This window comes from Lepisma saccharinum, chromosome 16, assembly GCF_977018435.1.
Source record: "Lepisma saccharinum chromosome 16, izLepSacc3.1, whole genome shotgun sequence".
Lineage (NCBI taxonomy): Eukaryota > Metazoa > Arthropoda > Insecta > Zygentoma > Lepismatidae > Lepisma > Lepisma saccharinum.
Genome location: NC_139244.1, coordinates 47,625,685 through 47,652,155, shown reverse-complemented (window position 1 = coordinate 47,652,155; position 26,471 = coordinate 47,625,685). Strand labels below are relative to the sequence as shown.

At 37.7% G+C, this 26,471-nt stretch overlaps 1 protein-coding gene across 2 annotated transcripts in view; it reads left to right on the top strand.

The window, feature by feature from the left end:
- LOC146000467 (deubiquitinating protein VCPIP1-like) overlaps positions 1–26,471 on the top strand; it is a 77,814-nt gene that overhangs the window by 26,486 nt on the left and 24,857 nt on the right. For both annotated transcript variants that reach the window (XM_083138127.1, XM_083138128.1), the window contains exons 5-10: positions 3,617–3,748; positions 6,506–6,745; positions 14,077–14,285; positions 18,108–18,196; positions 19,629–19,773; positions 25,835–25,967. In XM_083138127.1, the coding sequence (XP_082994253.1) occupies positions 3,617–3,748; positions 6,506–6,745; positions 14,077–14,285; positions 18,108–18,196; positions 19,629–19,773; positions 25,835–25,967 (948 nt within the window). The remainder of the gene's footprint in view (positions 1–3,616; positions 3,749–6,505; positions 6,746–14,076; positions 14,286–18,107; positions 18,197–19,628; positions 19,774–25,834; positions 25,968–26,471) is intronic.

Genomic DNA, 26,471 nt, shown 5'->3' with positions numbered 1-26,471 from the left:
CAACAGGACGGAGAAATATATTAACCTCGCACAGGGTGCATGCCCTGTAAGTCTGGTTGCAGCAACGTAGGGGTTGAGGGAAAAAACAAAAAAAATATTTACGCGTATATACCGATCGTCTCTTCAGATGAACTTTTTATGTTAAAATTGTTGTGGGGCAGTGCCCTAGTTGCCCTTTATGTAGCATCGCCACTGGCTTTTATAATTAAATAATATACATAAACAGGTTACTGGGATGGATTTTTGCCTTTGGAGAGAATTGTCTATTTAGACACACACTTTGCAAAACCAAGGCATATGAATTAAATGTTTATTATTTGTAATTATAGTACCAAAATGACAGAATTTTGCACTAAATTACAATCTATTTACAGATAAATCGAATTTGTAAAGTTATTGATAATTATGCTGTCAAATCAATATACCTATATTTGCCTGCAGATACAGATGTTCCATACCTATTCAAAACCTTTGGATGGACAATCAACAATCATACACCCATTTTCAATGGAGAAGCATGAAGAATTTTATTTGTAATCTGCGACTGCTACTTTGAAACTATATAATAATTTCAGTAACGTTTCTTCCAGTAAAAATAAAATATTTTGGATATACTATATAATTGAAACTTAATTTTTTTTTAATCTTTGTAGCTGAATTTTGACGATTTTTTTAAAAATATTATCAGCTGCCATGTTTATTTAGAGTTTAATGATGATAACACTATTTACAGTTTAACATGATTAGTATTTTGTATATTATTTTACAAAAAATATTTACTACTTTTGTCTATGAAAAATATTGAGTTTTAAAGCAACAGAAATTTAGTGTGTTTAGAGTTGACATATTATATTTTCCTTTCCTATGAGCTTCACCCCATCAGTACATGTATTTTGTTCCCACACTTTTCCTTTGAAAATGTTTATTATGTAAGAGCCTAATAAACACCATCAAGTGATTACGAAAGTAACATACTTTCACCAAAACTGATTCTGATATCTACAAATTATTTATGTACATTATTGTATAAATTATTTTCTTAGTGATTTTTTAAAAATTATAGTGATATAAATGAAATCACAATTTAAATCAAACAGCCTTGCCTTAAGGTTCATTATTTTTACTGGCTTTTTGTCAAGGTGACGCTGGGAACTATTCTAGTGTATTTGAAGGTTATTATTATTCTAGAAGTAATAATACTATTATTACTTCTATAAATATTGACCAGACTGGTGGGAGTGGGAGTACAGTCAGCAAGAAGTTGCAACGGTTTCCCTCAGCATCACTGGCATCACATACAGTGTACTAGGGATGATTAAAAAAAAAGAAGAATAGAAAGCCTACAAATTGTAGTAGGTATTTATTAGACAAAAACAAATGGACTCACGTGAAATGTTACTTCATACACTATTTCTCAACATAGTCCCTCCCCGGTTCTGACATTTATCCCAGCGCTACATGAGGTTCATGATGGCTGTCTCATAAAACTCCGGGTCCTATTGTCGTAGCCCAACCCTTGCTTCGTGCTTGACATCATCCGAGTGAAACCAGCATCCTCTGAGATACTTCTTTAAAGGAGCAAAGAGATGGTTATCGCTCGGAGCAAGCTCCGGTAAGAATGCTCGATGATTGAGCACATGCTACACAAAACCCACCTGGCGTAAGGGTTGGGCCCTGACAACGGGACCCCGAGTTCTATGAGACAGGCATCATGAACCTCGTGTAGTGCTGGAATAAATGCTTTAACAGGGAAGGGACTGTTTAGAAGTAGTGTATGAAGTGTCCTTTCATGTGAGTCTGTTTGTATTCGTCTAATAAATTCCTACTGGAATTTACAGGATTTGTATTATTATTTTTCCCGGTCATCCCTCATATATACAGGATGCCCCAGAAATATGTGGCATAACTTCAGGAGTGTGTTCCTTACATGTAAACAACGAAAAAAGTTATATGAACGTAGGTCCGGAAATGTTTGGTTTCAGAGTTATAGGCTGTCATAACATGTTCTCACTGGAATTTGTCTATCTTCCACAGGTGGTTTTCTGTAACACAACCAGATATTTGATGAGTGGTACATGCTGAGTGGGGCTTGTTGAGAACATGTACACCAATCAGGAACCAGCAGATATGCACTTCATGTATGGTTTGGCAGATGTCAATGCTGTAGAGACCCGTCATTTGTACCATGAAAGGTATCCACACTGAATAGCTGGTTCTGTTAACAGGAAACCACCTGTGGAAGATAGACAAATTCCAGTGAGCACATGTTATGACAGCCTATAACTCGGAAACCAAATATTTCCGGACCTATGTTCATATAAACTTTTTTCATTGTTTACATGTAAGGAACATGCTCCTGAAGTTATGCCACCTATTTCTGGGACACCCTGTATACAAAACCTTTCATAAGCCACTGAAAATACTTCTGTTTGTCACTCACAATCGAGATTTTGGAAATCTCTGATTACCTATAAATTCAAATAAATACAAAATATCAAAATTTTGCACTACATCCAGGTTACCTATGGACATGGAACGGGTTTATATATGTAAATACATATTTATGTATGAAGCTGAAATCAGTTATATTTTACATTATCTTTGCGCACCATGGCATTTAGACTCGAGAAATTATTTTTTTTATTTTATATTTTATATTTTAGTTATTTTTACATGTTATTTCCATATTTTGGAACATTTCTCAAATGTACTCCATATTTGTGCAATAACTAAATGTCACCTTGTTACCAAAAGAATTGGGTGAATTTTTTGTGGATAACTTGCAAAACTAGAAGTGGCATTAAACAAACTACCTTTTTTATACCCTCCAATTGCATTAGTTACAAGTTTTCTGTCATCCGAACAATATTTTTTCAAATTTTACACCTCTCAACTGTTTGTTTATGATGTTGTAAAACATTTGAAATTCCTGTTTATTTAAAATCGTTGTGAGCAATAGAGAATAAAGACTCGAAGCATCAGATCCTGCTTGTTACAAACATTATTTTTGCAACATTGGAAGAGAGTCCCAAGTCGAGCAGCCCATTGCTAACCCCTCGTTACTAGTTGTGTGCCCAACAGCAGCACCAGAAACAATGATATTTTGGTACACTTATGAGATTCGCTTCTGGTTCCTCTTCAAGACAGTCACTGTATTAGTTACAAATGCCGAGACTGTATTTTATGTAGCTTGTGTAGTGTCTTATATTATTAAAAATGTAAATGCTTAAAATTTTAAGTCCATATTTAACTCTAAATTTTGGTGAAAACATATTTAGCAAAAGAAATTTACTACGTATAAATCAATTCCCTGTTTATGGATATATCAGATCGGTAAAGATAGCAATACTCTGATATATCTATGTAGGCCAATAAAGATAGAGTACAAATTAATCTATTGAATCCTTACTGTAACAGTGCTACCAATGCTCCTGTACTCTTCATATTTTCTATCTAGTGTGCAAGTGAGTATTTCATTTCCAGTTAATTAAATATGCATTAATTACACACATTTTCTTCCACTCCAATAATTGTTTGGCCTGCGAATTTTCCCCTTGGTTTGGCTTTCAGCAGCTCATTGACATTTATTTGGCTAATTCTGGTAATGTTCTTTCAGCCCTGTTTGTGCCTGGTTTAGTCCCTGCAGAGGAATGTCGGGGGAAGAATGGGGAGCTAAACAAACCAATTTGCTTAGCTTGGAGCAGTTGTGGCAGGAATCACTACATTCCATTGGTTGGAGTAAGGCAGTGTAAGTATATGTTGTTTTTTTTGGGGGGGGGGGACAAATACCTTATCTGCTCTTCAGGGTTTTAAGCTTGTTTCAATTAGTTGCTTGTGAGCAGTAGAATACTTGAGCATTATTGTGTAATAATTATTAGAATTCAAACTAGTGAATAAATATGAAGAAGACAAACAAAAACTTTTTTTGTTTAGTCTGACAGCATTTTGGTAATATTAATTCATTGCTTTCCACAGTTCAAGCTTAGTTTCTCTGTGAATGGGTTTATTTCAATACGTTATTGCAAATACTGTTTGGAAAATTCCATGAAAAGTGGTCCTACTCCATGTTAATAACAAAATGAATTAATATGGAAATTATTATTGTTTTTAATTGCATTAAGGCTTATATGTTTGTAAATGCATGTAATTTACATATTTCACCAATAGAAGTTACTAACATCTGCAGCCTATATTCTTCACAGACAAATGGAAATCAAAATATGCTAAATTTTTAATGGCTTCATGCATTCGGCCTATGCCATCATGGATTTTTTTTTTCATTTGCTAGCATGCACCACGAAGTACTTCATAATTCTATGAAAGCAGTTCCTTATGATATCTTGATCCAATCTCAAGTCTAGAACCTTAAAATGTCACCCACATAACACTGGCATGCTTCATTTTCTTTCATGATTTTATTGTCATTTTTATGTTTATGTAATATTTCCCTGCATGTATCAATCCACTTACGTAAAAATAATAATTGTACCAATACATGTTCATTTTAATTTTTAAGTTTCATGACTGACACAAGTGTTTGTAATTCAGCCTTGTTGCAACCATTAATGGATGCTAAATGTGTGATGTAATTTATTTCTTTATTGAAATTATTTTTGCATGAAATTAGATTCAAACTGCATTTTCTTTTTGTTTATATATTTATCAGGAAATTGGTGGTTTCTTGCATAACAAATACCTCACAAAATGAATGTCCAACATAAGGAACATGTGCATAGGCTGGAAAATATCCTGCATAATGAACCTGGTTTTACATTACAAATATTGTCACACATGATAAACACCTCCAGAGGCACACACTTCATTATTTGAAAAGGGGGGGATGTCCAAATTCTCTTCCCACAAGGCATTTGGGGAGTGGATCCAAAAAGATTGTGACCACTGGACTCCAATGGGAAGTAAGGAGCCAGTTGATATTGGCAAGAGGAAACAAGAAGGCATGGAGATTAGTACATAGAAGTCAGGAAGAGGTATCTGTTGGAAGTCTGCACATGATCCAGAAGGAACCCATCTACAAGGGTTATACTAATTTGGATGTTGAATTGACAAAACTGAAACACAGAACAACTATAGCAATTTTTCACACTAAGTTCTTTGAGAAATAAACAAACATAATGTAGGACAATCATCACATACAACATGTTCCTTTGTATTTTTGTTATTGAGCATAATTTTTCTGCCACCTTTTGCTAATTGTGATGATGAGGACGAATGATGATTAGATGAAATTGAAGACCAAAGAAACACATACTCCAACAGGATTTGAACTTGAATGGGCCATAGTGGTGTTGTCACGGGACAACAGAGCAAGATTTGAGTCCAAACAAAACAGTCATGTGTTTTTCTCCTATTCAAAGTCATTGGATTTTCCATCAGAAGGGGTAGCTTCAGTGAATGTGACCAGTTGTGAAACAAAATTGTGATGTATATCATTCACAATGTAAAGGTGAGATTTTGGAGAAAACTTCTAGATATCACACATACCTTACAGAGAATAAGGTAAAGAATAACCGAAGCAAGGAAATCATGCTTTTTATTAAAAAATCTAGATATTCCAGTTCCAAGCACAGCCAAAGCTCAGCCGACCTCAAGTGCAGTCATACTGCTGCTGTGGATGATGGGAAACCAGTAGCCTCATGTGAATGCAGCATGATTCTTAATCAAACGCCGTTAGGAGCATTTGCTTTACTTGATTTCCTATTCCGTTTATTCTTTACGTTCTCATCAGTAAAGTTTCTTATATATAGACGTATTCTCCAAAATCTGATTGTTACATTGATGTACGATATGCATCACAATTTTGTTTCGTAACTGCTGTCACATTTCTTAAATCTACCCCTTCTGATGGAAAATTCAGTATCTTAGAATAGGAGAAAAACACATGACTGCTTTGTTTCGACTCAATCTCCCAGCGTGATGTCACACTAATATGGTCCATTTGTGACAAGGTCATGAGACAAACACTCAACAGGAGTGTGCGACTAAACTTTGTTGTAACTTGGTTCGTATCCAGTTACAGGTGCCAGTAATTGAAAAGTTTTCTATCATGGAACAAATGAAATGTGATGCTTGGATCTTGAACACCCAGCACACAGTTCTTACTTACTGACTTGCTATTCAACAGGAGGAGGGAAACTTGACAATTAGAAGTCTCTGTGACGCCAAGGGTCCCAGGTTCAAATCCCGGTCGGGCTTGGTTGTTTGTGAATGTCCATTCATCAATTTCATCATTTCATCACTCATCCCCATCTTCGCAAATTAGCCAAGAGGCACAAAACACGAAGTAAAATAAACTAAATCAAATCAAAAATCAATAGAAGTCTCTGTGGGAGTATAGGTAAATAAACAGAAAAGGATCTAAGCATTTTTGTAACTCCCTAATGTACATCTTCGCTTGTCATCTACTTAATTTTTGCAGGCATTTGTGTTGTTTCTTTTATCTAAATTCATTTTGCAAAATGTTAAATGGTTCTCAATATGGTTGCAGATGACCTTCCGCGTCTCCCTCGATCGATGCTGCCTAAAGTGTGGGGAATACCCCAGCAATTCATGAATTTATATATGGAGTTTGATCGTGAGGGATATGTTGTCATCGGAGGGATCAAGTGCCTGGGAGACCCATACATTCTGAAGCTGGCAGAAGCAATGGATGATCTCTTCTACCAGAAGTTTTCAGTTCATCCTGCGTTGGTAGCTGATGTCCATCATTATCATTACAAAAGAACTGGTGAGTTTTATTTTCATTTATTTCATTTCAGTTTGTTTTTTTCCTACATGATGCATAACTGACATGTTGCAGTTATGTTTCATTTTGATTTTTGTCTATTAATTGTATTAATCAATTGAATGTACTCTTAGGTTTTGAGAAACTTATGTATGTAACACATGAAAATGATGGTGGGTTGCCACCAGTCCTATACACAGGTAGAGAATCCAGGCAGACTCGAACCCATGCCATCCTGCAGTCTGAGTCCAAAGCACAGCACCTTAGACCACACTGCCATGGAGGAGGACATTTCTAGCACATACTATTTTTTAACCTCTTAACTGGGTATGACGTAATACTCCGTTCTGGCTCTACTGATTTATAATGGGCATGACGGGATACTACATTCTCATGTTCTTACTGCTGATATCTGTTGTGTATGACGAGATACTTCGTACAATTACTTTCTTCTTTGTTTCACCAGATGGCTCTGACTTCCAGACTGTTGTAACCGTTAGAGTTAGCGGGAAGCAACGAACATAGCCCGGCGTTCAGTTCTATCGCGTATGCAATAATGGCTCAGGCAAATCGGAAGCGACAGCGTGTTTTTCCTGCTGAGGAAATCCGAGATATATTGTAGTTGTAAATCTCGCATATTGTAAAATGTACAAGAAGGACCAATAAAAGAATAAACAATACCTAAATGGTATGCCATGGAGCACAGAAATATTAACTCAAATATTGGTTTACGAAATTCATCAATTTATCAACAAAAATTCCCAGGGCAGATTGGGCTTTCGACGAGGAAATTACCCAGTTAAGAGGTTAAAACACAATACATCCAGGTTTTTAACAGATTTCTTACAGTGATAAACAAATGATGATGGATGTGATCTTCCGGTGGTTACAGGTTGATTTTATTTCTTGCTTTTGTATAAATAATACACACACAAATTTTATTTTCAAACTTATTGGTTAACAAGAAATCTGTAATACAACATAGACTTTTACATCTATTAACTAAATAAGGAGAAGAGAGAAGAAAGTAAAAAGAAAATCAAAACCAATACTTGATCCCCCCCAACAACATATCTATTATCTTTGTTATCACCTGCAGAAAACTGCAATATTCATGATGGATGCGGTAAACATGGTATTACTATTGTAATATTTCGTGTTCTAGTCCAGGGGCATATGTCAATATTTCTATAGTCCGTGGGTTTTTGAATGAAGGAAATATATGACTACCGGTAATACGTTTCTAGTGTGGTACACAATAGTGTGGTACACAATAACGTACTACCGGGTGTTTTGCCCGCAATTGTGACAGAAGGCCTGTGTGACGTCATAAATCCAAGATGGCTACTGCTTCGTGCACTCACTAAGAAAATCCATCATAACTCCTTTAATAGTGGTTTTGGAAATTTTTTTATATATACATGTTTTGTTCAGAATTGTAAAAGGAACAAAATTGATTCTTACAGTTTTTTTCATATCTTGCACTGTTATGGAGATATATCTAGTGAAACTATTTCATGCCCTTTTCTGCAAGGATTCTATCCATATTTTACACTTTACTTGACATTCTGGCATATAAAGAGAGTAAATAACTGCCTGTGATATTTTGTTGTTGATGCCTACTATTGTGGCGTATTGCCTGTGTGACATCATACATCCAAGATGGCTGCCTCTGCAGACATTAACAAACAAAAATGACCATATCTCCTTTACTCCTTTAGGAGTAGTTTTGACCAATTGTAAGTTTGTTGGGTTTTTACATGAAGGGAAATCATGTGTAGGGAGAATGCTTTCATTTGGAGGCATGCAATCATGTATTACAATGTGTCAGAAACCATACATGACGTCCAAAATCCAAGATGGCCACCTTGGAGGTTCTGCACATGATATACTGTCCATAACCTGATTTAGAGTTCGATTATCACATTTTCCAGAGGCATTTTCTGTTAATAATTAAATAGTGAAAAATATTATTGTAATCTTTACAACTACAGTAATGTCCAAAAGTTAAGCATAACTAAGGTATGAGAAAATGTTTTATTAATAAAGTGACAGAACTGCATAAAACATAGTGAAAATTAATTAAAACTTTATATGGTATACAATAGATTAGAATGCATGAAATTAACAAATGTTTTTAGCGCAATGACACACATGAAAAATATAGGAAAATAGAAGATACTTCCTTGATGAAAAAAGAGACTTGTATGGGGTGAAGTTACCCCTAACAGCTACACAACCTTGCAACGACGTATCAGGCTATTTACAAGATTCAAGAGTTCTACAGGCAGCTGGTTCCATTTCCAATGAAGAGGAGTGCGTAGCTCTGGAAATGTGTCTTTGGTGGAGGATCGCGAGCTAACTCGTCTCCTTAAGACACTACAGGATTTATGTCTGGGGACCTTGGTGGCCAGTCCATGCGGTGGATTTATTCACTTTCAAGAAAGTCATCCACGAATTTGGTTCGATGCACACATGTATTATCATCATCTTTTCATCCTTGAAGTTGAAATCTGAGCCGACTGCGCCTCTGGGAAGTCGCACATGTTGTTGGAGTACCTCGTTTCTGTGCCTCTGGGCAGTAAGAGAACCTCCAGCTCCCATACCAGTATTCCATATCAACCAAAATGATCCCTTCCCACGATATTCCTTGGATTAAATTGTGATCTAGGTTCTCTCTAGATGAATGTGTGATGGGAATCATTTTGCAAACTGAAACTCAACTGATCTGTGAAAGAGCACGTTCCTCCGTTCGTTCAGGGTTTAATTTCGATGATGCTGACTCCTGTATGCGGAGCCTTCTGTGCACTGGATCAAGCGGGATACACATAGAGACCAGCTGTCCTGAGTCTCCGGTACACAGTTTGGCGAGAGAAACTCTAACCCCTGAGGTGGCTGCAAGCTTTGAGGACAGTTATCTTACAGGCATCGCCCGGTTTCTTCGTGCAGTTAAAGCCAGATATCGGCCCTGTTGTGGCATTGCTACTCGTTGACATCCTTGTTCTGGCCTACCATGAACATCTACTGTGTCTTGGAAATGTCGCCAAAGCCTGGAAATGACTGTGGCGCAGTCAACGTTGCCGTGACTTCAGTCTGTGTTTGACCTGCTTCCAGACGTCTGATGATTCTTCGCTGTCATCTTTGTGCCATGTTCTTACTGTACATTGAACACTTTACCAAGAGATTGTCCTCCAATCACAATAAGCGTTCAATACAGAATGAGGCACTCTTGTTCTGATATGTTGTGTTTTGTTTACCTTTCAATCACGGGCCTATTTGACACCAGCATTACTGTTGCCTATGAGCGTGAGGTGAGTTACACTCCTTGTTGATTATATATGGTGATCGTGCAGATCTCCCCCTTCCATTTTTATACTTTTTGGACACTGCCGTATTATGGTAGAGGAGTAATTATTATTATTATTTATTATTTGAAGTAGGGTTACACTTAAGCCTACAGTATTTTTACACAGATTATCTTACTATACAATATACTATATGACTTCGCCTGTGGCTTCCTCATTCAACATTCTCTGGAGCTCTAGGCAGTGACAATATGACAGGAATGATCTTCTTGTCATCCTCATATTCTCTTTTCCAATCAGCAGCCTATTGAGATGGGTAGATTTGGATGATCCTTTTCTGCTTTTATTTGACTCCTACTTGAAAATAACTCCTTCTGATAAAAAGTGTGAGGGGAACATTGGATTGAGCAAGACGTGACCCTTGAGCATCCTTTTCCGCGAACAGATACCATCGTAATTTGCCGAAATATTTGATTTTGGTGTCATGCAAAATCCTGTCATCATATTCAGGGTGTAAGAGACACCCAAATATCAACCTCACTTGCACAAAACACACCCTGGACTTCATCTTGCAGACTAACAGTGCTCTGACGTCTAAGGCCTCCCCGATGGCACAGTGGTATTGTCGTCACCTTGTAATCAAGGGGTCCCAAGTTCGTTACCTGGTGGAGGCACATATGGCGGTTCAAATCAGACTTTAAATTGTAGGTCCAGTCCCAATTAGCCTTACTGTGCATAAAGTGGACTTAAATAGAACACCAACTCAATCAATCAATCAATGCTCTGGCGTCTGGATCCATGAGATTTCAGTTGTGTGCTGCCCATATGTGTTTGTGATTCTCCTTTCATATATTCTTTCATTCTGTTATCTTGTTCATCGAACCCAGGAGAACCAAGACTTGCAAGAGTTTCAAGCACATCTTGTGCGCCATCAAATGCGTTCAACACCAATTTTTTGCCTTCATTGCAAGTACAAACGCAAACTGGGATATCATTAATATATTGTGAACGCTGCTGCCAAAATGACCCTCACACCTTTCACCAGGAGGAGTTACTTCCAAGTATTGGAGTGTAAAAGCAGAAGAGAAACATCTAAATCTAACCAACCCAATAGGCTGTTGAATGGAGAAAGAAGAAAATGAGGATGACAAAAAGATCATTCTTGTCATATTCGCACTACCTAAAACTTCAGAGAAGATTACAGTTGATATATGTGGTTGCGAAAAGAGGAAATTTTCATGCATATGCCGAGATCAGTCCCTGCGACGTACTGAACTGTGTGTTTGAAGTGCAGATGAAGAAAAGTGAAAACAATGACTTGCAGGACAGAATCAGATCAGAGTGACGAGGAATTTGAATAAAGTGACAAACTATATTTATGACATGATATTTCCCAAATGATTACAACCACACTCAATCTTGATGACAGGTGAGCTGCTTAAATTTCAAGACAACAATGCGGAATTCACAGGTGATGTTATTACTCCTTTACTGTAATATTTATAATAATAGTAATGATGATGATAATTAAAATTTTCACTTGTTATTTATTAACACAAAATGCCTGTGGAAAATGAGATGATAGAACTCTAAATCAGGTTATGGACAGTATTTCATGTGCAGAACATCCAAGTTGCCATCTTGGATTTGGGAAGTCATGTATGGTCTGTGACACATTATCCAGCAAAACACCTGTAGTAATACATGATGGCATGCATGCCTCCAAATGAAAGCATCCTCCATACACATGTCTTCGCTTCATGTAAGAACCCAACAAACTTACAATTGGTCAAAACTACTCCTAAAAGAGTTAAGGAGATACGGTCGTTTTTGTTTGTTAATGTCTGTAGAGGCAGCCATCTTGGATGTATGATGTCACAGGCAATACGCCACATTAGTAGGCATCAACAAAATATTACAGTCAGTAATTTTCCCCCTTTATATGCCAGAATGTCAAGTAAAGTGTAAAATATGGATAGAATCCTTGCAGAAAAGGGCATGAAATAGTTTCACTAGATATATCTCCATAACAGTGCAAGATATGAAAAAAACTGTAAGAATCAATTTTGTTTCTTTTTCAATTCTAAACAAAACATGTATGTATAAAAAAATTTCCAAAACCACTATTAAAGGAGTTATGATGGATTTTCTTAGTGAGTGCACGAAGCGGTAGATAGCTTGGATTTATGACGTCACACAGGCCTTCTGCCACAATTGCGGGCAAAACACCCGGTAGTACGTTATTGTGTACCACACTAGAAACGTATTACCGGTAGTCATATATTCCCTTCATTCAAAAATCCACGGGATTACAAATTACAAACCCCCTGGACTATTCTGCGTTGCTAACTTGATTTTTTTTTTTCGATTAATTTTGAAGACTTACTGCTTTCATTCACTGAGGATACAGCATCCTCAGTGAACGAAGGAGGCAGTGAGCCTTCAAAATTAATCAGAGAAAACTTTCAAATTAGCAACTTGGAAACACAAAATTTCTTGTACACAACAGTGCAATATTGCTTTAAAATAATGAACATGTGCTGGAACCAGTTATATAGGTATGTAAATGCTATTCACTTGCATTACTTATTCTTCTGTAAATTTTTCATGTTTCTGAAAGGTGTGAGGTGAATTTTTCTACCATGTTTTGTCACGAAATGATGCAAACTGAACTGCAAAACGTGAAATTAACTCATAAAGATGACATTTAGAGTTTAATTCTAATGTAACACTTTCTGAAAACTAAGTTATTCTGGAAAATATGCAATTCACAGAAAAGTGATTAATTTTGCAATAAATATTTGAGAAGCGAATATAGATTTCTTGACACTGGAATAAACTTAATTGTACAATAAGTGTAGTTTTTAAATCAAATTTAGGGCATTTTAACACCGAAATGCCATTTTATATGGTAACTACTTTTGATCATGAAATATGCCCAATTTTTGTACTCAAACCTTTACCTTTTATTCACCATAAGTATGTGACCCTATTGATCACGTTAACAGTAATTGTCTGTTAATTATTGAAATAATATAGCAGTTGTTTACACCTGAAAATTAGCTGAATGAAACATATCCAGGAAATATCTATGCTGTCTGCAGGCAAAAATTATTGGCTCTAACTTTGCTAAGATAAAATCCAGACCATTATTTGCAGTAATTGTATTCAGTGTAACAGTCTGAAATGTAGCGTTGGTCTGGCGAATTTATATTTTTGTGTATCAGTTTCCTAATCAGCACACTTGTTATCAGTCACATGTTGTCTCTGAACAACTTCAGGAAGCCATATCAGTGACAGTTGTTTAATCTTAAGCTGTTGTCTGTAATTCTCATTTATTTACTTTACTACAATTAGCCAAGAGTAGTGGCAGCAAAGCAATACCGAGAAAGAAACAAAATGAACTTTATTCGAAATCATCATTGAGGCACTGCATGTTTTTATCGGTGTCTGTGCATATACAGGGTATCTATCAAAATAACAAATCCAAAATTCTTGAATTTTTCATTGCTTTTTCTGGACCTTTTTTAGTTTTTCAGAATTGTCATTTATTCGACCCCTACTTAGGTAAAGTTGGAAATTAGCAAATAAGAAATTAAATATTTATTTAATGAAAAATCCATACCAAAAGGCCAATTAAGATGAAAAAGTATTTAACAAGAGAATTAGACTTGCTTTATCAATTAATGCATCCTGGACTGCATTTGGCAGACTAGTAAGGCTCTGACGTCTGGAATCACAACCAGTATAATCGTATGTGGGGCTTGTGTTGTGGTCCCTATATAGTTGTGATTGTCCCTTCATCCCTTACCATCATTCATCCTCATCTTCGTGATTAGCCAAAGGGGATAAAAGAGAAGTAAAATAAACTAAATCAATCAGTCATTGTGATAGCAAAAATTCTTGACCACACTTTATTAACTTCCTGACCTACCTGTTGATTTCTTTACATTTTTTTGACTTTCATGACTAGTAGACACCCTGATATAATGTTGTGTTGATATTTACAACATGTTTGGTATACCTCAGGAATGGTTGGTGTGAACCCTGCAATGGTGTTGATAGCTACGCAGAAGGCTGTGGAAGAGAGAAGGTTGTACCGCTGTTTGACGTGTGATGCTTTGAGCATATATTCCGTTTCTACTGAGTGGCTTCGTCCGGGAGGACTCTTCTACTCTCTCGCTACCAAGCAGTATGGAGCGTTGAAGGAGAACAGATTATACACATTGCCTTTATATGTGAGTATAATAATAAGACTAGCATTCTGATTTTAGTCTGGCCAACATTGTTCCATGTTTTGAACTGTTGGTATTTAAGATAGGACTGAGTTAACCCATTAACTGGTGTGGATCTATATACACACTCTCTAAAAATAGTATTTTTTGCAGAGCATCTACATATGGACAGTATTTCAAAATTAATGGTTGTCGTATTGCGGCAAGTCATTTTTATAGACATTGCTTTATTGTGCTTTTATTAGTCTTTTTGCGCAAACAATCCATTCCTAATGCTTTGTCGGTTCCTGAAAAAAAATATATAATGAGTGTGTTTCTACGTTTTACAATTTGCGGCAGAGTCTATGTATACATTGTTTTCCTTAGCTTTATTATGCGGTAAATCTTTGTATTGTTATTTTTTACATTATTTATGATGAAACGATTTTGCAGTTGCATCTATATAGAGATGATTTCTTTTTGAAAGCACTTCCCTTCAATGTCGCCGCAGGGAAGGGGTTAATATTATTTTCAGATCTACACTAGGTTGTACTAGAGAAATCATAATTTAAAAAACATAGTGGGCAAAAAGTGCATCATTGTTTATAATGTCTGTAGAAAATAATTCGAGAGATTCTCCTTCAAATTTTTCATGGAGCATCACCATGGTTAAAGTTTCATATCTTACACCAAATTCTGAATAATTGAACTAGTTTGTATAAAACTAGTCTATAAAAGTAATTAAACTCTTGAATCAAGTTTTATTTGTTATGTGCGTATGGTGCTTTCTCTCTATTGGCTGATTTCAATCAATTTGTTGTAGCCGCTTAGTACCATAAACATTTATCGTGAAATGAGTCTTCACTAGAGTACTGCATGGAACCACTTTCGCTCATTCGTAATCATTCCGAGTCTACCATGCTCTAGCGTTTACAGTGAAATATCATTTTAATGTGACAATAATTGTAGACACATGTACGTAGAATATCCATCCTGGCAGTTTCAGCCCACAATCATCTGTTTCATTTTCATTTATCACTGTATTGGTAAGGTAGACTAAACTACATCTTTACATTGAGATGATGACTATGTTTACTTCCATTCCAGTTTCACTACATCTTTTACTTCACAATCCATATTTGAGAGTCCGCTACCACAGACAAATTACGGTTACCCGTGTACTCCTGGGCTTCGAGTGTATACTGCTCGTTTTGACTCTTCAAGCGTCATTCGCTCGAACGAAGAAGCTCTCAATTCCGTACGCTGTCTAGCGTCATCCGTGCGAACTATATGGCACTCGAGCATAATGTTCTTCCTGCAACACACTAGCCAGTGGTTGAACTAGATCAGTGGCATACTTGTTTGTCCAATCTGTGTGTTCAGCACATTTTCGTCAAGATTGCCACTCACATCAAGTGGCACTGGGAAGGTGTTTCATCTAACTGGAAAAGAAACCCTCACCTAATTCTTTAGTATGCTTCTGAATTAAATGAATACTTGATTTTGTATTCCTGTTTTATAAGCTTCTTTCCAAATAGATTTTATCAGAAATTGACCATACATTGTAGTAACTCATTTTCTCTTATGAAAATTTTAGACGTCCTCATCTTCTGAAATGTTCCTTCTGGATGTCTTGAATACTTCCATCTGCTTCAATCCTGTCTCTAATTCAAGTAACCATGAGCTGCTCCGATAGGTCTCTTTGAACTATATAATATATAATAATCCTATTATATAATATATAATAGGGCCTTGGCCTATCTCCCGACTGCCAGTCTCCCTCCCACAATCCTACCTAGAGGTGTGGAGTTCTTCAACTGGTAATGGAGTGACGTGCAGTCAGTACATCGAACCCCCAGCCGTTATAGAAGATTTTCGAGACTGGGTTACGCTACTCACTCGTAGCTCCCCAATTTCCTCACTATGGTGGGTTGCCACAATCCGAAAAATTCCCAGAGACTGAACCTGGGATCGAACCATGCCGTCCCGCAGTCACCATCCGAAGCAAGGTGCCTTAGACTGCACGGCTATGGGGGTGGACTATCTTTCTAAATTGTTTTTGCTCTTCAGTTATGTATGCTTACATATGCATAAACAGTTGAGTTTCCTTTCCTGAAAGCCTAGTCTCATTTCAGCCATCACTTTGAATCGCTCACACTGAAGAAGAACAAAAATGTAGTAAATCATGAGCTATACAAGTGTGTGTGTATTTTCTAGGGATGAAACAGATTAAACAGTACTCTGTGAGTATTGGCTAATGTAAGCATATTGGTATATCATTGATCTCTAATCTTTAAAATTATAGTTAATTTTACTGATCTGATATATCTATAAATAGCCTTGAATTTAGTTGAAAATTCTGCAGTTTTCTTATTATTCTTATGGATATTAACATGCAATGCATATGGCCTAGTTTTCTAAACTACACTATGTTGCCATTCATCACTGGACACCCCTCAAAAAATGGTCGGGATCGTCTGCACATGTCATACAACCTATAAAAGGCGTTGCTGGTTGAGAATACACTCATACCAGCTACAGCAGTCAATATGGACAGACGACGTGAACTGAGTGAGGCGGAAAGAGGGAAGATCATTGGAGCCCACAGGTTTGGGCATTCGACCAGTGAGATTTCCAACAAATTTCAGATACCCCGATCGACAGTGAGTTACGTTATCGTGAAGTGGAAGCGAGAGGGGGTCATGACATGCCGACCCAGACCCAGTAAACCGAAAATATTAACAGATCGTGACCGTCAATGCTTGAAACATGTGGTGAAGTCAAACCAGAAGGCGTCGTTACAGATGGTGGCACAGGAGTTTTGATCGTCTTCCAGTAGTGCTGCAAGTGATCGTACTGTCCGCCGGGAGATCGTCTCACTTGGTTTTCATGGTCGCACAGCAGTTTACAAGTCGCATATCACATCCCACAATGCGACCAGTCGGTTACAGTGGTGCAAGGAACACCACCATTGGACTCTCGAACAATGGAAATCCATCCTATGGAGTGATGAATCGTGCTACCAGATGTGGCAGTCCGATGGACGTGTGTGTTTGTGTGTGGTGTATGCCTGGTGAATGCTGTTTACAGCTGTATCGTACCCACAGTGAAATTCGGCAGAGGTGGCATCATGGTGTGGTCCTGCTTTTCGTGGTTTGGTCTTGGTCCTCTTGTTTTAGTTTGGAGAAACATGAATGCCGATGTGTACCAAAAAGTTCTGGACAATTCTGCGCTACTGACATTGAGGGAACAATTCGGTATTGGCCCATACCTGTTTCAGCATGACAATGCTCTATGTCATACGGCAGGCATTATCAACACGTGGTTCGAGGACATGGGTTTGCAAAAACTTGATTGGCCAGCCCAAAGTCCAGATATCAACCCCATTGAACACCTTTGGGACGAGTTGGAGCGCCGCTTGAGAGCCAGGCCATGTCGCCCAAAAAACACCACTGAGCTGGTTGCCGCTTTGCAGGAGGAATGGGGTAAAATTCCCGTCAACACGTATCGCAAATTGGTGGAAAGTCTTCCTCGAAGGGTTGCGGACGTCATTGAGGCGAAAGGTGGCCCTATAGGATACTGATGTGGTGCTGCGACCAGATTAACGTACTGGTATAGGGTGTCCGGTGACGAATGGCAACATACTGTAAGTGTCTAAATATGCAGTTTCTTTTTAAAAGTAAAACCCATTGCTATGGGCATGCATATTTCATTTTTGACGGAAACACAAAGTGTGAAATAACACTATAATGTTCATTTGTCAACTTTTTTCATCAGCACACCCAGGTGTTCTTTTGTTTCTATGTTCAGAGATTCATAAATTAATCAGATGCTTTTGTTTTTTAGGGTATGACAGTTATGTATGACATGAAAAAGGATGTGTTGATTCCACAGAAGAATAAGGCCCAGTTAGATGCATGTACGTGGTGTCACTCGTAAGTATCCACAGTGGTGTTTAACTTCTAAGCTTTGAGATTGCCTCTGCATGTAATTCTATAAGAAAATGTGAAAATATAGTATTTGATATAATAAAGAGAGGGAGTAACAATGACAGCAAAATATTTAATTAGGACAAAATAGTGGAGTCCTGCTTTCATTTTCATGGGATGTGACCTATCACCTTGAATATTTGACTGCATTATCACATGGTCAAACACTGAGAAGAAGGACACAGCCCACTGAAAATTGATCAGCTTGTGGATGTGTACACATTATTTCAATGGGACACTTTTTTCATTATTATGTTTACTGCATGAATGGTGCAACATGCTGCAAAATCAGAGTTCTTGAGTAGGTCATGGATGTTCCTTTGACTTCTTGTCATTTATTTCATGAATTCATTATCTAGTGTAATCAATGACATAGGAAGGTGCAGAAGAAACCTATAGTAACAGGAAAATGAAACCAAATTTGCATCATCAGTTAACGGCAATGGAATATAAAACCATTTCAGAACTAACGACTGCATTTTGATATATCAATCTATGTTGTTATCCTTTTCATAATAATATTCAAGCCTGTTACTCCTTCGTCTGTTGTGAGACAGACTGACAAGAAGAGTGAGTGTGTTGATGTGTGTGTGTAGGAGAGGGTGCGTGCATGTGTGTGTGTGTGAAAATCAACATGCACACAAACTTTTTTTTTTTTTTTGCTATTGAAAGAAACACACAGTCTCTCCCACGGTGTAATGAGAGTCCCATGTTTGATCCCTGGTCGAAGCACATGGCACAGTGGTTCAGATCCCACTTTAAACTGCCGGCCCCCATGGCAGAGTGTTTAGCACATCACGCTAAGACACCAGGAGTCCCGGGTTTGAATCCCAGCCTGGGCATGAATGTTTGTGTGTTAATTCACCAATTTCATCATACCATCACTCATCCCCATCTTCGCAGATTAGCTGTAAGTGGTGCAAAAAGCAAAGTAAAATAAAGTAATTCAATCCAATCCACTTGAAACTGTAGGTTCAGTCCCGATTAGCCTATTTGAGCATAAAATGGACTTGAAATAAACTTTAACAGCGCACAAAGTGTAATAAAAGTGAACATTTTTACAAATTTCTCATTTGTACCTTTAGTTCTTACAAAGTAAGAATTGGATGGGGGAAGGGAGCAAGTGAGGTGTATGTTTCATTGAATTGAAGAAGGTTGTTACTGATGTTGATTGGCACCCATATGCCATAAAGATTTCCAAGATTGTTATAATTTGTTTTCATAAATATTGGAAATATTGAAAAAATGCTAAGTATAGATTTGTATCGATTTTATGTTTGTTTAATAAGTTTTTGTTGTTTAGATGCCTGCAAACAAATCACATTACAGAGCTGGTAGAACGTCTCTTTACATTATCTTTCTTTGCATTTCTCTTTAGATTAGCAGTGAGGCATGTGAGAGGAAATGGGACAATCATGTACAAGAATGGAGACTGCACTCGAACACCCAGCAAGTGCACCAGCTGTGAATGCTGCCACAAACATTATTGGGATGGCAAGGAGTATGATAACAATCCACAAAAGGTGTGTGACAACATATGACATCATATTTTGTGAAACTAATAGGAATGTGTATTTAAATGTTGACCTATCTCCCATAGATTGCACCATGCTGGGAAGACAGATAGTGCCCCACACATTATTGAGGGTTGATTAGAGGATGAATGAGCCTCAGAGCAATTTTATGCAGGGACATTGTTGAGGAAATCATACACCTCGGGGATCAAACCCAGGATTTCAGGTTTTCTCTGCAGATCTAAACCCCCACAACCTAGCACTATTTTCCTGCCCCATCTAGCCTACCTTGTCCTCACATGTAACAACATGGGACAGCCATGGTTACAAGAATGGCACCATCCTATGCCAACCTTTCATGGACAAGCTCAAACAAACAAGAGTTCCTGTGTTCCCAACCCACTAAAACATATCCTCTTGTTCTATTTTATCAATGATTGTTCATCCTCTGGACATGTGAAAAACCTTCCCTGTCCACTTCCCTGGACCAACTCAACACTTCAGCTCCATCAAGTTCATCTGGACCACTCCACCAGCCAGATCACCTTCTTAGATGTGCACATTGAAGAAGATCATTTGAAAACATCCATCCACATCAAACTCATCAAGCACATTCAATATTGAAACTTCTCCAGGTCACACTCATTGCATTCTCCCTGGCCCTCAGCGGTCAACACCTCACCCACCTCCAGACAGAATACAACCTCCACCTACACCTGTGGGGGAAACATCCACAGCTCTCAACCTCAGAATCAACCACCGCTGCTTCTCCACCCAAAAACTAGACATCACTGTTGTTAATCATACCAACCATCACAATATCCCCATCCACGACTGTGTCCAGGTAGGAATCATTCACCCTTACCCCTATCCACCAACACCTCAGTATAGAAAAATGGGAGAGGGCCTACATATCAGCCATAAGTGCAACCATGGGAGGGAACCACGTTTTTATGTACCATTTATAACTTTGATCTAGACCTGGCAACTTTGCAGGTCAAACCAACACTTTTGTCTCTTCTATGTTTCTTTGATCTGCAATCAAAGATATGTCCCTCGGCATTGAAAATTAAAAATTTTCTGGTGTGTGGTATTTCCTTCTTCCCTGTGTTTTGTTATTTAGCCCTTTTGAGCCCTCCTTCCTTTCATCCACTATATATACGTATTTACATATATAAAACACTGTTTTTATAATCCCCCTCCCCTCCTGAAATTTGTTTTAAGTTACTGGTCATGAGCATTCATTTGATCTTTTGTCTTCAAAGCATTCAACCTCCGATCCATGTTTGATGCAGATTTTACCACAGCTCGTTGTTACATGACCCATTTGCATTAATGAGCATTCATATTTAAGGCATGTGCAACTTACTCACGATGATAAAATAAAAGTACTTAAAAAATACTATAAAATGAACTACTTACGATTTGTGAGTATAAGTTTTTTAAAAAAAATAATGTTTCAATACTCAACTGGTCCCTTCATCAGATTCACAGTCTTGGCGAGTGGAATCACTTCAAGGGCAAGTCAATTAGAATAAAAGACAAGGAGTAAGGTAATGGTAAAAATTAGTACACATAAAACTTCATATTCCCTTCTTTCCCTTGTAAGAACTTCGAATCTAAGAATGAGCCATAAAAAACTTCATCACATTAACACGTTAAAACCCCACATCGTGCCATGCATGACCATATGGCGACTGGTTTGGCTTCTCGCTGAATGCCGGAAGTTGCCATATTCCTGCCCCCGCCTACTTCCCTCCTGCTCCTATCCCCCACTACTATTTCATTTTAAACTCGAAATCCTGGATCTCGCAAGTCGCGTTGATTACGACCGGAGTTACCTGAAAACCGATACTTTTTCCGCATGTCCCATCTCTTGAACATCTTAGTCCATAATTCATCATCATTTCCATCATCCCTATTCAATTTATCATTCCTGTCTGCAAATAAACGCCGTTTCATACATGTTTCTACTGATTGGTTTATTTTCAATTCTGACCACCTCTCTTTTCTTAATTTTATGCCCTCCTCAATTACGTGTTCAGGCAACCTCGTTCTTCCATAAACATGGAATTAAATGTGGGATGGGGACACTGCGAACAATTGAAAAGCATTTTACAGAGTACAAAAAAGATAGAAGGAATGGGGAAAAAGAGGGGGAGAATAAAAAAGGGGTATATAAAATCAAGTGCGAATGTAACAAGGAATATGTAGGACAAACTGGAAGAAGTATGAGGATTAGATAGGGAGAGCACAATAATGATATTAGAGAGGGGGCTCCAAGAACTAGGTTGTCTGAACACGTAATTCAGGAAGGGCATAAAATTAGGATAAGAGAGATGGTCAAAATTGAAAATAAACCAATCAGTAGAAACATGTATGTAGCAGTGTTTATTTGCAAAGATAGGAATAATAAATTGAATAGGGATGATGGAAATGTTGATGAATTATGGATCAAGATGTTCAAGAGATGGGACGTCAGTAAAGAAAAAAGTATCCGTTTTAAGGTTACTCCAGCCGTAATCAACGCGACTTGCGAGATCCAGGATTTTAAGTTTAAAATGTTGTAGTAGTGGAGGATAGGAGCAGGAGGGAAGTGGGTGGGGACAGGAGTCTGGCAACTTCCGGCATTCAGCGAGAAGCCAAACTAGTCGCCATATGATCATGCATGGCACAATGTGGAGTTTTAACGTGTTAATGTGATGAAGTTTTTTATGGTTCATTTTTTAGATTCGAAGTTCTTACAAGGGAAAGAAGGGAATATGAAGTTTTATGTGTACAGGGTCCAGTTTTTACGAAATACCTTTTTATCCGTAATTTTTACCATTACCTTACTTGTCTTTTATTCTAATTCACGTGGCCATGAAGTGATTCCACTTGCCAAGATTGTGAACCTGATGAAGGGACCAGTTGAGTCTTGAAACATTGTTTTTTGTAAAAACGTATACTCACAAATCGTAAGTAGTTCATTTTATAGTACAGGGTCCATTCTGAAAGTATCCGAACTGTCCGCAGCGCAACGCGAGAATCGGTCGAAGGTTCTGGTAAGCTGTGCCAGGTGGCAGTGGGGACCTTAAACTTCAAATCAAGGCCTCTCTCAGTTGCCTGCAAGCAGTGGTTGAAGTGCAATCGCTCGTGTTGTGTACACGGAAAAAACATCATGTCGAGAATTTGCAGTTGATGGATTTGGTGAAAATGGAGCGCACTTCGGAACAGTGCTACGCTGTGAAATTTTGTGTTAAATTGATAAAAAACTTTACGGAGACTTTAACCATGCTACGGGAGGCTTATGACCTCGAAAGCAAGAGACAAAGTTCAGAATGGCACACCCCCACGTCCCCTTGTCAAAAGAAGGCCCGGATGTCAAAATCAAAGGTGAAAACAATCCTCCTTTACTTTTTTGATGCAAAGGGGGTCGTGCACATAGAGTTTGTACCTGCTGGGACCACCGTGAATGCAGCTTACTACAAAACAGTGCTTCAGCGTCTCCGACAGATGGTCCAGCGCATCCGGTCTGAAATCTCCGACTGGTGGGTGCTTCACCGCGACAACGCGTCGGCTCACACAGCGCTGTTGGTAGTTGAGTTTTTGGCCAACATACGCGTGGCAATGCTGCCTCATCCCCCTTACAGCCTGGACTTGACACTGGCCGACTTCTTTTTATTTCCCAAGGTCAAAAGGCTGCTCAAGGGGAAGCGTTTTGCGTCAATTGAAGAGGTTCAAGCTGCCACGACCGCAGCATTAAAGAGGGTGTCAGTCAAGGTTTTCCAGGACTGCTTTGAACAGTGGAAAAGTCTATATACTCGCTGTATTGAGGCTGAAGGTGCCTACATTGAAGAATATTGACAGCAGTTGTAATTGTCATCAATAAATTGTTTGCAAATAAATAAGTTCAGATACTTTCAGAACGGATCCTGTATTTTTTAAGTACTTTTATTATTAATGAGCATGTTATTGCATTCTATGCTGTTATGTTACAGGTAATGTTCAGCACTCTAACATGATTTACCGGACAACAGCTAAAAGTGTTCATCCCCCCCCCCCCCCCCCCAACCAGAGGTAGTGTTAATCCACAATTGATTTTTATTGCACGTCTTGCTTTTTCATTTAAAATTCTATATTTTTTCTCCATTGTTAAAATTCTTCGTGATGCATTTTATGCCCCAAAATGAAATGTGCCATCACCCCCTTCACTTGCGGTTTCCCACAGTGATTTTTTTTTCTTTAGGCCTTAGGAAACATAAAATCAGTGTGTCACTGTAGTAGTAATTTTGGACGAATAGGCTGGTCAAAAAGTAGAAAATGTAAGCTTTATATTCAGTCATGTGTTTTAAAGCAAGATAACATGATCCAGGCTTGTACCTAGGGGAGGGGCATGCAATTTATGAATGTGTTTGTTGTGAAGAGAGGCAGTTTCCAGAAGTCTGCAGTCGGCGATATTTGGTATGTTTAGTTATGTAACCATTGATGCAAGGCTATCAGCAGTGCCAGTGACTGGAGATGTCATGGGAGGCAATTGCTCCCTCTCACTGTTTCCACTATTGCTCCTGCTCTATGGCCTCTTAATGCTAAGCCTTGTCTACCCAGACCTTGTGGAAACACATAGTGCTTCGGATCCCACTTAAAACTATAGGTTCAGTCCGAATTAGTCTATATGTGCATAAAAGTGGACGTAAAAACGAAAATTCATACTCAACTTGTGTCTACTAAAGTAAATTGTTCTTGCCCCCCCGGTTTTCGCACCTAATCGCCGATACTGGCTACCAGGTGAAAATCTCTCTTTCTCTCGGTAAACCATAGACTGCTACGATCCTTCGTAGTGGGCTATGGGTTAACTCACATTTAGAATTCTTTATTGTATAATTTAATTTTTAAATATATTATTTCCAAAACATAGAATTATCGTGGCTGTTCAATGGTTCTGGTATAAAAAAAAATAACAGAAATTTGAAAACATTTTTAATTTGCGAAACTCAGAACTATCCGAATACTTCTGACCAGTATCAGCGATTGGGTGCCAAAACTGGGGATGGAGAGGGAGGCAAGGACAGTTATTTTCTCAAGGTAGGCACGCATTTAGAGGTCATAGTACAGGGGCAAAAGTGGCAAAATAGCCGCCACTTTGTGTGTGTGTGTGTGTACATATATCAAGAGGCTTTAGTACTGGGGCATAATACGGATCTGGCCCCCCCTAAAAAAAAATCTCTGGTACGGGCCTGACATGATCCATCCATATTTGTCAGACTACTTTTAAATTTATTTGTATCCTTGATAACACTAGGGAACATCCATTTTGTATCCTGTTAGCGAATATGTGTTCATAACTAATTTCGGGATGCTGATTTCGGATTTGCCACTCATTTTTCTCCATTACATACCATTTTCGAGGTACGTGGGATGTCATATATTGTATAATATAGGAAATTTATACACCACTGAATTCTGCTTTTCTTATAATCTGGCAACACTGCAAACTGTTTGCATGCCAAATCATATATGCCTTCAGTTGTCTCTTGTGTGTTGGTATGTTAGGTTTATTGTAACGCTGTTTGATACAATAATGGATATTACTGTGTATCATAATAAATAAACATTCAGTTTACAGCATTTGATTTGCACAGCGACACAGTGGACTGTGCTGTGATAAACTTTGTGATACAAGCTTTTATTTCATACTGAACGTTCATGCAGAAAATTATTTTCATGTGTAATGTTTAAAGAATATCTATGTAGATAAAATTAATAACTAATACGAGGTTCATGTCTTTATCATTTTTTGTACAAAAGTGAAGTACATTCAAAGTCCCGGTTGCATGACTTTTGGTACACCTTGTATATCTTGGTAATGTGATGTGATACACAAATTTCGAGACTTGCTCCGAAATCCTCACACCAAAATTAGTATAGAACACATTTTTTCATCCAGAATACAGAAAAAAAGTTGAGATTTGTTTCCTAGTGTAATCGAGTTATATCTCAATTCTGCATTATGGAAAATAAATATGCATATACTTACATATTTGCAGGTGATAAGTGAATGTGTTTCATTATATATATTTATTATTTGTAGATTCCTGTGATCCTTAATTGGAATGCTAAAGTAGTTGGCGATAAAGTTAACTGGTTCCAGAATGAAAGTGAACCAAAACTGAATAGCAATGTGTATGAAGTGGCATCCTCTCTTGTTTTGAAACACTTTCCCGGTAAGTTTTCACAGTGGTTTATTTTTGTATTCACTCATTTTTTAAGAGAGTTAAGTAACAGCACAGTACTTGTAACTCTCTATTATGTATTATGTGCTAATATAATTTTCAAAGAAACATAAAAACTGAAAATTTTTAAATCTAAGAAAGAATTTAAACATTCTCTTGTCTGACTTTTGTAACAGATGGGTGTTTCATTGGGTTGTATTAATAAAACTGAGCACTTACCTTTTTTCCTCGACGTTTTGAATCACATGCTTCATTAATTACAAATATAAAAACTGAGTGCCTACCCCAGTGGTGAACATATGCTCACAGGTTGATAGAATAAGAATAGTAGGGAACTGCCAATACCAATAAACGATATTTTACCGATCTGATATAAAATTAGAAATAGTCGTTGAAAAACCTAAGAAGTTTCATATTTAGACATTTACTTTTTTAGAAAGTAGGACATGGAGATTATCCATAAAAACTATAACAAAGGGGCAGAATTTTGCACTA